General features: G+C 38.3%; 1 protein-coding gene across 2 annotated transcripts in view; it reads right to left on the bottom strand.

The window, feature by feature from the left end:
* Window positions 1–603: 603 nt before the first annotated feature.
* ralyl (RALY RNA binding protein like) overlaps window positions 604–13,617 on the bottom strand; it is a 30,386-nt gene continuing 17,372 nt past the window's right edge. For both annotated transcript variants that reach the window (XM_028593512.1, XM_028593513.1), the window contains exons 2-8: window positions 7,805–7,880; window positions 7,263–7,310; window positions 6,297–6,490; window positions 4,197–4,310; window positions 3,823–3,980; window positions 2,057–2,094; window positions 604–1,347 (exon numbers count right to left, since the gene is read on the bottom strand). In XM_028593512.1, coding sequence (XP_028449313.1) covers window positions 2,062–2,094; window positions 3,823–3,980; window positions 4,197–4,310; window positions 6,297–6,490; window positions 7,263–7,310; window positions 7,805–7,880 — 623 coding nt within the window. In that variant the 3' untranslated portion in view covers window positions 604–1,347; window positions 2,057–2,061. The remainder of the gene's footprint in view (window positions 1,348–2,056; window positions 2,095–3,822; window positions 3,981–4,196; window positions 4,311–6,296; window positions 6,491–7,262; window positions 7,311–7,804; window positions 7,881–13,617) is intronic.

The raw sequence follows: 13,617 nt of genomic DNA on the forward strand, positions 1-13,617 counted from the left end.
GACATTCATCAAATAGTTGTTGAGATATTTCTGTCTGTATGTCCATATTTAAACAGAATGATGAACAGAACAGAGTTAAGAACTATCTAAATACAAAAAACTAAAAACATGCGGTGGATGTCCCCCCCCCCCTCCTACTCCCACTCTTCCTGGTTCCAAACTCCATCCCCCTGCAGATACCGTCACTGCTTGATTACTTTGGTTACAGTGTAGTGTGTGCTAAGTTAGGGACTGATGTGCTAGATTTATAGTTGCAAGGCATGACATAAGGGATTTCCTCGTCTTATTAAATTGTAGAAGCCTATTACCCAATAGTTGTTGAGATATTTCCGTCTGGACCAAAGTGGTGGATCTAAAGACAGACCCCAAGGCTAAAAATGTTTTGAGGCTGGAGGAAAAAAGTTAACTTTACATTTAGTCAGGTAGAAACTTTCCAATGCTGCTTCCCATGTCACACAAGGTTAATACAAAAGATTGTTGAAGTTGTTTTGCAAGCAGTAAGTGAAAATGGAGTTTTGTACCAAGCAGAAAACCCCCACAGAACCACAGTGAGCATTTTCCCCCCAGATTGTGTGTGGAAATGAAAGCCACAACACAGGCTGCTTGTTTTCTTCTTTTCTGGGGATTAACGGGTTTATTTATCATCCATAGCTGTAGCTATCCATAGCTGTAACAGATGCAATTAATAAAAATGATCCATAATAGCCACATTTTTAACATGCGGATAATAAAAAATTGCCTCTTCTAATCTTTTGTTTACCATAAACAAAATGTAAACAGAACTCAAAATACATATTCAAACGACAAACATGATATGCATACACAACACTGTGTGCAGACAATGTGAATAAATTACATACTAGCAAAAATGTACGAATTAAGCAAACTCACATAATTATCAAGTGTTACATTCATTCAGATTTAGCTCTCTGCCAACGTCAATGCTCTTCACAGTTTTCAATGCACAGAAACGGAACAAACGGCAAAAGAGGGTGTTATGGTTCATTTGACTGATGAACATAACCGTATTTCTATGCACAATACAGACCATAATATATTAAGCACACAATGTCCTGTTTTTTCAGAAGGGCAATCAGCTTGAAGGGAAATTATTGATTGCTCTTTGCAGTTGATTTTGCAGTAGTCTGGAGAATATTGATAACCAGCATTTCGATAAAGTACACACAAGTGTCATGTTCTAATGAGGCAAACAAGCAAAAAAACTCTTCCTCTGCTGTCAGCCACTCCTTTCGTTGCTTTCGTTTAATTTCAAATACATCTTCTTGATCAAAAAGGTTTTACTGGTATCTGTCCTCCCATCTTCTTATACTGTAGCCCCCCACCAACCTGAAAAAGGATGAAAAAACAAGACAGACTGCAGTGAAAAATTATCATTATCTGTCCTTCACAATAAACCTGTGTATAAAAGGTGGCTACATTATAAGGTGCTTTATCTGCAAGATTTCGCTGTGAGGTAAAAAACAGGAGGCGTAGGAGCTGCGACTAACATCAAAATAAACTAATGCTTCGGATTATACCTGCAACCACTGAGATATCCTCCTGAGGACAAACGGTTCATTATGCCATCATCTTAATGATCCATCACGTTCAGAGCGGCTGAAAAAGATTTCCCTTATCGGGCACTTGCGGACAGCAGGGACTAAATGTCAGCCAGGAGGCAAATTAAATCTTGCTATTTTTTCATACAAAGTAAATCGGGATTTGAATGTTGTCTGATAGAAAGTGCAGATGAGATGGAGTTGTATCTCTGTGGCTGTTCAGACAGCCATCAGTGATAACTGCAGAACAGCTGCCTTTCCTTATGCTCCCAGATGGAGAGAATGAGAATGCCATTTAGAAGAACGTGATGAGCATCGTTTCTCACTCTGCCGAAAAGTGGAAAAATTAGCTGAGGATCTTTTGAGCTTATTTTTTATGCTGGGCACTGTATGGACTGTTGTCTGTACACTGTTAAATGTCTTTTCACAAAATGAAATGTCAGACAAGTTTGTTTCCATATGAATAATTTCCTTTTAAGCAGAGATTAAATACTGACCTTACTCAGTTGTCAATGTCTGATATGTGATTCTCTATCTGCAATTAAAAGAAAAGGAAAACAGAGAAATCAGTGAGATGGACATCCATTCTTTCTTTGTTTTTTAAGATTATTTTTGTTAGGCTTTTCCACCTTTAATTTTGACAGGACAGCTAGGTGAGAGAGAGGGGGGAGACATGCAGGAAATCGTCACAGGTCGGATTTAAACCCTGTACCTCTGCGTCAAGGTATAAACCTCTCAGTATATGTGCGCCTGCTCTACCCACTGAACCAACATGGCCACAATGGACATCCATTCTTATGACTGGTTGTTCTACACTTCCTAATCAATTTAAATGAAACAACATTTGTGTTTTCATTAAACTTGTATGTCGAACATGGCATCATGACTTTGCGTAAATATACACGCCACTTTCATAAAGCCAAATGGTGTGTTATTGTACGCATTTTCAGCTATCCACGTGTATGCCTACGCTGTATACAGCTGATGTAAACATACCCACCACGTGGCCTCGCCACGTTGCGTGTTATCGCGAGAAGGCAACGTACTATGGCGAGAACTACGTCACACGCCCGTTAAAAAAACAAAAAAACAAAGTGAAAGTCCTGTGTTTTACCCATCCGCCAACCCAACCTACCTCCTTACTCAATCCCCCGTATACTACTCGCTACGGCGGAAATTGACTCGCAATGTAGGTCAATGGCGGCCAATTTGCGTTGATATACACGCAAAAATGCGATTATGCGTCTTGATAACACGCAAAAACGGAATACAAATTGGCGTTTCATACATACGCCAATTCATGAGATCAGTCTGGTATGTCTGTTGTTTCAAATGTCACATGAATGACTTTTTATGGAGGTACCAATGGCAAAATGTTTAAAAGCAACTGCTTTTAACGTTACTAAAAAGTCTGCTTGAATATATTGATTGGTTTTCATATTTGTCCACAATAAATAAGGACACAAAGTGTCTCTATATTTTTGGAAGCTTTTTAAATCTCAAATATCTGTTTATTGAGCAGTTATATTTCACATACATTACAGTTTTGCATTCAAAGCTCTTTTTCACTGTATATACAATTGAGCCTGGAGCATCGGAGTCATTAGACAAACAAAGTAATAGGCACAGAAGTGATATTTAAACAGCAAAATGAACAGAACAGAGGTAGGAACTATCTAAATACAAAACACAAAAAAAAAAAAACATATGGGGGTAGATAAACCCCATTATATCTTATTTATTTAATACTTAACAATAACCAAAGTCTAAAAACAAATAATTTGTATATGTAACCATAATCCAGTACTGGAGTCTCCACTGGTTGCCTGGCAACGGCTCAGAAGCAAGAATTAGTCCAGCATTGTTTTTACACGTCTGTTTTTGTGCAGATTAGACGAACAAGATAAAACATTTTAATTACTGATCTTTAGAGCTGTTGGTAGGCTCATTTTGTTACCTTTAGACAGTGCCATGCTAGTTGTCACACACACACACACACACACACTCTATCTTTGTGGGGATCAGTCATTGACATAATGCATTCCCTAGCCCCTTACCCTAACCTTAACCATCACCCTAACCATAACCTAATTCTATCCCTAATCCTAAAACCAAGTTTTAACCTACAAACAGCCCTTTAAAGTTGTGGGGTCCAGCATTTTGGCCCCACAAAGCTGTCGGAACCCCACAAGTATAGTGGACTCCCGGTTTTTGGACCCCACAAATATAGTTAAACAAGAACACACACACACACACACCTCACCATTTCACTGGTGCCTTCATCTTCAAAATTCTCTTCGCCACCGTCCGTCATCTCCCCCGCCTCCACCTCGGCTGTCCCCTCCGCCTCCTCTCCACAAGAGTGGTCTGCTGCGTCACCATGGAGACACACACACACCTCCTCTTGTTTCCTCTGCATGTCTGGGAAAAGAGAGACTGGCAGTTAACATCAGAGCATAATCGATTTCTTATTTATTTTACAAATAGAATAATCTTTCTTTCAGACAAGCCACTTTATAAAGCTTTAATATTTTCTGTCACACTTTGTGTGTGTGTGTCTTTTTTTTCCTCCCACATGTATACTGTATATGCATGCTCCTGCAGCAGACACGTCCTCCCCTCCCTCCCAAATCTTACCGCTGTCAAAGCGATGTTGCCTCTCAATCTTCTCCAGTCTTCCCAGCAGTGAGTCAATCTTGGTCTTGATCTGTGACAGCTCCTTCTTGATTGTGAGGAGCTGGTCTGTCTTCACTGGGAGCATCAGTAATAAAGTTAAAAAGCATAATGTGATGTTTGACAAGGAGAAAGACATGGTTACAACAGCTACTGCACTGATGTCTCATTTCTCAGCCAGGTTCGTTGCCAGAAATGTGGCTGAGGCACAATCAGTAAAAGGGCGTACGAATGGAAGCCAAAGTTTATGATATAATTTACTGTAATGCATTATGTGGAGAATACTGATTAGTATATGTGAGAGTATGAGCAGTGGAGAAGCAACTGTTGAACAATTAAGGAAACTATATTTTCATAGAATTTTTTTCACAGTTTTGGTCATACAGTATTTCCTATCAGTACTGTAATAAAAATACTTTTCTAACCAACTTAAAGGAATATTTTGACATTCTTTGTAAATACGCTTATTCACTTTCTGGATAACAGATTTTGTGGGTGCTGGTAGGTCAATTGTGTTACCTACAGACAGAGCCAGACTGGCTGTTTCCCCATTTCCAGTCTTTGTGCTAAGCTAAGATAACCGTCTGCAGCCTTATATTTAACAGACATATATGAGACTGAGATCAATCTTCTTATCTTGCTCTCTGCAAGAAAGCAAATAAGCTAATTTCCCAAAATGTTTAACTATTGATTGATATTTTTGGGCCACTTGGGGCAGTACAACAAGCTGTACACAACATTGGCCATGTTGATATAGCAAATTAGTTTGTAAACAGTTGCTTATTCACACATTAAGCAGTACCCAGCACTCCGTTAGCTCAGTTTTTGGCCTCTGCCAAGGAAAGAAATATCTGGCTCTTTAGCTGCTAAATGCTCCACTATGTTCACCAGCTATTTGCTAACCGTGTCTGTCTACCGTTTGCTGCGGAGTTGAAAACGACGCCATGAGAGCGGTAAGAGTGAACCAAAATGGTACAGTTGCAGGCCATACAGCTAAACAATGAGCTGAAAGATGCTAAAAATGCTTCATAGATCTGAGGCAAACAGCAGAGTCAGGTGATAATTCTCTCTGGGTTCATACAAGCCACACCTTTTACACAACACAGATATTTGAACCATTATTATTATTATTATTATTATTATTATTATTATTGTTATAAAAGTATTGTTATTGTTTAGCTTTCTTGCTGAGAATGCTAAAAGGAAGGAGCCTGGAAGGAGCCGTTGGGGGCAAAAAACACCATTGAGCAAGAAGAAATACAAGCAGTCCGATGAGTAGACTGGTTTTAAACAAACCTCCAGGTTAGCCAAAGTTCTTTGGTAGATGAAACAAAGGTGAACAGTAAAACTATTATCCAAACTCTCTGTTGTAAACACCCATCATTGTTTACACTCTTCCTGGTTTAACTTTTCAAATTTCTCATGTGTAATAAGGGATTATTACTGACATTTCATGTAGCTCACCTGTGTTATGTTGGCTTTTACAACCTATCTCGAGCTGAAACAATTAGTCGAGTCACTGATCAACAGACAATTAGGCAGCAACAATTTTGTTAATTCTTTAATAGTCTAGGTCGTATTTCAAGAAAATAACCACAAAGATTCACTTGTTCCAGCTTCTAAAATGTGAAGATTTGCTGCTTCTTTGTCTCCCATGACTGCAAACTAAAATCTTTTTTGGGAGTTAGTTGGACAAAACAAGACATATGAAAACTTAACGTTGGACTCAGGTGACCAACTGTTTAGGTTTTAGGTATTTTCACAATTTCCGGACATTTCACAGACCAAATGATTGATCAATTAATCAAGAAAATAATCAGCAGATTAATCAAAAACAAATAATCATTAATTGCAGCCCTAAGCCCGTCTGATCATGATGTCTAACTGCTCACGTCTGCCACTAAAGCAATTTTGCCATGTTTCCACATCTCAATCAATGACTTCTTATCACAACCCAGAAATGATAGACAAACCTACAAAAAGAAGACCCAAGTTGCCATAAACTGGAATGTTCCTTTAAACAGAGCAGGAAAAAGTGAATTAGAGGAGCAAAAAGGGACATACGTTTAGGGACTGTGATGGAGCCGACATTGAGCGCTCGGGAGGAGGAAGAGGAGGAGGAAGAGGAGGAGGAGGAGCAGGCCCTGACTGGAAGGGAGGATTTGGCTCTGCGTGTGGACGGGACGACTAGCCGCGAACGTTTGATGGGGATCACAGCACGGGTCGCGGGCACAACACGACCATGGTACTCAAAGAGTCTGAAGACACATGAAAAATAAAATTTGCAGCAATCTTAGTAACAATAGAAATGTTACAAAAGTTATTACAATGCAGAACAACTATTTCCTTCTTCTTTCTTGGGCACTGAACAGCAAAGTGTGTCATCAAGCCAGGATTTTTTTCCAAAATAACCTGCTGTCTGTAGATGTTAGTGAGCAACAAGAAACACTTAAAAAGCACCTAATAGACATGATGCAAAAGATGCTTGAATGATGGAGGTACATAGTGAACAATGCCACGGCCATTCAATCAAATCCTGTTCCCCATTGCCTAGGACGCATCAAATTGCCAAAATAGCAATAATGACTCAAAGCTGAAGGATTCAACTCTCAGGGTTATAGCAAAGTAGAGGAAGTAAACAAACCAATGAAAATGTCAGAAGAAAGATACATTCTCTGGCTTGCCAGCGCAAATGACCAGCCTGGGGACTATCTGACATTCAGCACTCGCCTATGCGGATAAAAGCATCATTAGTACGCCCAACGGAGAGGAATAAAAACCTTCCCAATATGACATTCATTATGCCTATGATAATATAGTTACTTTGTCTCTGATGGAAATGGGGCTATTCTTCTCAAAACTCACCTTAATCTAAGTAGCTAACTCTGAAATAGGGAGAAAGGAGGGTGAATACTGAAGGGCAAAATATAAGGAAAAAAGGGACTTGAAAAAATTATATTAAGAGTTAAAAATGTCAAATTACAGAAAGACCGTGCTTTTATTAACCGCCAGATAATCCTTTTTACATACCTGCTGTAGAAATCATCTCTGTAGTAGTCATAGTCAAACTCGTAGCCACTGTGAAGATGAAACAGACTGCTTTTACTGCTGGGAACCTGGCTCTGTCGAACGGTAACAAAAGTTGCCTACAAACACCTCTAAAGGTTACCAATTAACATGTTATATGTATTTTGTTTACTCCTTACAAAAAACTAAGTGTAAAAACAACAATTTGCCCTTTTAAGGTGGATTTATGTGTTGGACTGTTACCTGGCTAAGAGCAGAAATAGTCTTTATGCTAAAAATAATCAAAAAAAAAAAAAAAGCCTTAATGAACATTGAACATGAACCATTTTACTTTTTGTTCATTGGTTTTTCTTTATTACCAACAAGAAACAAAAATGTGAAGAATGAGCGAATGTGCAATAACAAAAGACATTAATAGCACAGTTAGGGAATATTCTGTTCCTCCAGATGTACCAGACAGCAGAATACAAATATGTCAGGAATACTAGGTCACCAAAGCAATATCCGACTGATAGAAGAAAATTAGACACACGTTTCACACAGACCTGTAGAGGGACGAGAGAGGCCTCTTGGAGCCCAACTTAGGCCTGTATGGTTTTGGCTCTCCTGCCATGTTGATATCTGCAAACAAAATTAAAATCGATGTCATGATGTGATACAGTCGCAGCTTATGATATACAAAAAATATTATGATATGTTAAGATTAAAGACAGCAGCTACAATAAAATTATGTGGAAAATTGTGTTTTTAAGACAACACCTATAAACTTTAATTGTTGTCTTTTGTGAAAATATTACTGGATTATGTTCATGTGCTGTAATGAGAGAAAGCTTTATGAGCTTCCGAGCTGTGTAATTGTAACTCAATTAAAATATTTGCCATGCTAATAATGTCAAAATTGGGTTAAGACATTGCTGTATGTAAAATACTTGCAGGCCACACAGACATGTAAACATACACACATGTTCATTTTAAAATCAATCTCCAAAATCTAATTTAGTTTGGAGTTTAATTGGGACCACATGAGAACAAAAATTATAGACATGCTACAGTGTTTGTAACATCAGGGTCTCTGGAAGATATAAAGATAGGATAGGAAGATAGGATAGGCTTGGATAGGAATCACAGTTTCACATTTTGTTTAAATGTAAGAATAAAGATTTAGGGGAAAAAATACTTGCCTATTGTACTATTTAAACATTGCATCACGTTTAATTTTGTTATTGCATTCAGAAAAGTGGATCCTGGTAGAATATTTTATCTCTGTTTAGGTAATTCATGTCACACCTAATTCCTGCTGGGTGCCATTATGATGTCAATATTGTAGAGCTGCAATGATTTGTCAATAAAGTAATTTATCAAGCAAACTGCCAAACATTCTTTGGTTCAAGCTTCTCACGTCAGTATTTGCTGCTTTTCTGGGTTTTATGATTAGAAACTGAATATATTTTGGTTTTGGACTATTGGTCAGATAAAACAAGTAATCATAAAGTATCCTTTTTCTGGGCGAAGAAGAAGACTCCTGTTCCTGAAATTTGGATTTTGAATACGTGTGGTCCTCCATGTTTCCTTCTTCAAACTTGCCGGGGCCGGGAAGCTACGATACCCATTAGCAGCATTAACAGCACCTGTGAGTTTATCATGTGACAGCGAAAACGCGGAAGGCGGAGCAGTAGGTCCTGTATGTCCCTTACCGGCTAACGTATTTCAAGATGGCACATGAATATGGAGCGTCTACCCCAGTTCATGCAAATGTAAAATTTCAAGCCAAAAGGAATACTTGGAATTGATGGTGGTGGTAAATATTCATGAAAAAGGACAAGTTTGTGAATGGGCAACACAGATTTTGATAATGAACAACTAAACATGTTACACACTGGACCTTTAATGTGGAAATTATACAGTACAAAGTCTAAAATCTTTAAAACACAACAGGTCAATATCAAATCACGGCACCAAACAATTCTCATTAAAACAGTTTTAAAAATGTTTTAAGCTTCTTGATGCATTAGGAATGATGTTCAGTTGCCATTCAGTGCGATATCAAAGCCCGAGGATGGCTGCCGTGTCTCGTGGCTCCTCCTTTGCAATTTACCATTTATATACATACACACTTCTCATTATGCATATGCATTACTACATTCTTGTTTACACTCAGTTTATTAATTTCCAATTACGGTCTACTTTATATCAGTTTGTTTTGTATTTCATTCATGTTATATTTAATCCCTTATTTTAAATGAAGCTCAGCGTAAATTCTTTCAGGAAGACTTCTATGCTTCACATTTCTCTCTCTCTCCCTCAACCTAATCAGCTGCATTGTCATCAGCTGAATGTGGGGGTTTACCCTTTCAGTTAAACCAACCAGATTTGCCTCAATCTCCATGAGCTCTTACGTTGTTGCATTCAAATTTTAAATCTGTGCTCTTTGCTGCGGTCAGTTGTCATTTCAGGCTAAATCGACACAACCCTCCTCTACACCATTCACCTCCAGTTCCCATCATTCCCAGCACCCAGGGTTCCTCAATCAGAAGCCCTGCTTCACATTACATCCAGATCTTCAGGTTTCCTTCATTTGCAGTGTCTAGACTCCATCGGGTGGATATTCCTATATATCCACGGCCTCTACACCCCTTATAAACTATCACTGCGATGGAGTCTAATCGACAAAGACTCTAACATATCAACCTATTATGCACCATGTTCATTAAACTTATTTCACTCTTAAATGAAGTCTCTCCTGATTGAACTTGCACTATTTTATTTTTAGATTCTAATTTTGTTTTTACTTGTGTGTGATCTTTTTCTTTAATATACATACTTGTAACATTAAAAGTTAAATGCAGGTATCCTTGTCTCTTGTCTTAAGTTTGTGTCTTTGTTGATGTTGCAAATGGAGCTGCTGAGATCGGACAAAATCTTATCATATCATATATTTTATTAGCATGGTTGGAGACTTCAGATCTTCATTTCCAATGGGTGCTTCTCTGTAGGTGTTGGGCATATGATAAATTAAGGTACTTGAACTTATACTATAAAAGACATGAATACAATGGCATTCATCATGAAGCACAAAAACATAAGAGAAGTAAACAAGTGTCAATGATTTTGTAGAGTCTGTACTGCCGTGACCTTACTTAATACTTTCCATTATGTATTTTGTTAAGAGAGCTACAGTATAATGTAGTTCAGTGTGATCGCTGAAGATGAACAAATAGGGGAGGCAAAGCTACTGCATGAGGTAAAATGGGACAGGTACTTACTAGTGTTATAAAAACAACAGAAAGTTGGTTATTGTAGTTCGTTCCACTGATTCAGCCCATTTATCAACACGGTCAGTGGTGGCTGTGACACACAGCTCATGGAGGCAATTAAGTGACTTAAGCTGCTCTTTCTCAGAGTCATGATGGACGTGCTTTTAGATTCAGTGTGATTTACATTTCCCGAGGATAACTTTCTATCCAATGTCCATAAATCTGTTTAGAAATCATAGAAAAAAAAGACGTTCTTTACTGTAAAACTTTAATATCAGCACAATACTGCTACATATGCATAATATTATTAATTACACTATTTTACAGATATTTAATTAAATTAAACAATAATGAAACAAGAAACTGAAAAGGATGTTGCCATTTAGAAAACATTTACCCATTTTTATTTAAAAAATATTTTACAATCTTGCCTTAAAGATCTATAAAGTTAGATTTATTATAATTTCATTACCTCCAATTAGCGTATGGATATTCGTAATTGTTAGTTACTTTTAGGACAAATCTGTACGGTTATAATTTTTTCTGATTTAAATGAAACAGCAAGTTGGACAATTATTCACAAATGGCTAGGACTAAAACAAATAACAGATTGATAAATTAATATAAAATGAATCATATCATCAAGTTGCAAAGTAAAAATCTAAACATTTTCTGGTTGCAGGTTCTCAAATGTAAGGAGTTCTTTGGTTCATTATTGTTTTTGCCCCCGGACAAAACTTTATTAATCAACTAATCAATAGCTACCTCTACAGATGAACTTTTATTTAAAGTATTCGTTAGTCCCTGAGGCTGGCAGAAAGTTTGTGCTGTCTAAGCAGCTGTGTGGCTCTGTGTGATGAGACTAGCCAGGTGAATTAAGGTAGAAAGCATTGATTAATTTAGTGATTAAACTTCAGTCCACTGTAGCTTTCAAAAAGACAAAGAAAGAGACAAACGGAGAGGCTAGAAATCTTTTCAGTTTTCAGGGCCTTGAGGCAACTGAGACATCAATTGTGCAAAAAAAGTCATTGTTTTTTTTCACTTGGTAAAAAGACGGAAAAACAAATAAAATCCCCTTCAAATGCGTTAGCAGACTACTGTGACTAATCACCACATGGCTCTTGTCATGATTGACAGCCCCTTCAGCTCTGCCAAGAGCCCTACTGCGCTGAAGAAGGCTGGTATCACCGAGTTTAGTCTGTCGGCTTGTCGACGCTGCTTCTGCTTAAACTCAGCTCAATCCGCCTTGAGGGCTGTTCAAGGTCATACACAAAAACACAAACAAATATCAAACACGCCGTTTCCACGCAATCACAGATGCACACATTAACAAAGCAGGGCAGATCCCCATCTGATGGATGAGTCACCCTTGGCAACTTCAAAAAGTTGCAGAGATAAAACATTAGCTTTGCATCAACTGCCTTGGGGATCATGCAGCAGAAAAAAAGTTTTTCGGCACTGGTGGAGATGATAATGAAACCCCAAGCTGCAATGTTAATGCGCTGATCTTATGAATTTAAGAATGCAAGATATCACAGACTACAGTATACAAGATCTTGGTTTCCATCTGTCACACCTTTTCTCCAGCAGCTGCACTTGGATCATGAGCCCAGACTCCCCCATTCCTCCTCTCTCTTTATTCCCTCCTTGCTCTCCCTAATGGACTAATGAATCGGGGATGTATCGGTAGCTCTCCGGTGCACAAGGACGGCTGTATCATTATCATTAGGCTCCAGGAAGATGTGAGAAATGGTTCACATTGTAAAGTGTGCTCTCCGTTCTCTGGTCCCCTGCTAGGGTCATTAAAGAGAGAGCAAAGCACTAAAAAGCACTCTCAAACGAACACCACCAACCCTCCATACCCCCAACAGACACACACACTGAGGCTCTGATTAATTACAGTCATTATATTAATCATATACAAAATATGGAATGATGTGTGTGTGTGTGTGTGTGTGTCTGCACGCTTTGAGACTTGTTTGTACATGTATCCATAAAAAGACTGAGGCTGGAAATAGAAGAGAGAGACAGTCTTAGGCAATAGCCAGTTAGGACTTGATTAATACTTATAACTTATAAAGAATACAAAAGACGACAGTCAACAACGCGCTTTTGGCTTAGCAGGCAAAGATTGCTATATAAAGAGATAATTACAGAATGCATATATTTAATGGCTATTGCCAGTGGGCGATTTGAGGGGGGATGCCATCCCCTTTGTTGGCAAAATGACCAAAATGCATGCCCCTTGTTAACCTTCCCTCCCCGTTATGTAACCCCTAGTAGAAGAGAGACTGCAGGGGCAAAGGGGCTGTATAGTTGAATATGTTAGTCTAGTCTGCCCGACTCATCTTTCTTTTATCTGGCTGAGGTTTGTGCAAGTTAGAATCTATGGACCTGACCAAATATCAGTAGCCTAAAGCGGGATTTATGCTTATACGGGGGCTCTGCGGAGAGCTTATGATGTAGCATAGCATTCAGAACATTGGTAAATCTGAGGAGTTTTGCTCACGGGGAATTCTCTGAAATACGCTTACCTCATTATTGAAGCTCTGGCAACGTTTAACATGAAAATCGGACATTGTAACATTATAGATGTGAAAATACGGAAAAATAGGTTCCCTTTTAAAAGTTCTCTACTGGCTATTGCTGAAAAAATGCAGACCATACACTATTAAAAATAGGACTTCATACACTATAATGCAAATCTTAAAGCTGCATTACTTATCTTTTTTTGGCCACTTGGGGGCAGCGACATAAGCACCAAACACAACATTGACTGGTCAATATAAACATTGTTGTCAAACGGGCCCGTTTCACAAAACCAAGATAAGGGATTAAGCCGGGATTTTCCCATTATCCTGGATGAATTTAGCCTCAACTCGGTTTCACGAAAGCGGAGGCACATAAATCACTATGGAGATTTATTCTGTGCAGCTGTAACAGCCAGGATTTATTTAATCTTGGAGCCTTTTCTGTTCACTCAGCAGTGGTTCTACCCTATTGTTATCAGCCTGGATTAAAATACAACAGGTGCATATTGTTGTTCATTTAAGTTAAGTTATTATTTAAAGTTGTGACCATTATTTTTTTTTTATAATTATTCA

The sequence above is a fragment of the Perca flavescens genome, chromosome 12 (genome assembly GCF_004354835.1).
Source record: "Perca flavescens isolate YP-PL-M2 chromosome 12, PFLA_1.0, whole genome shotgun sequence".
Taxonomy (NCBI): Eukaryota; Metazoa; Chordata; class Actinopteri; order Perciformes; family Percidae; genus Perca; species Perca flavescens.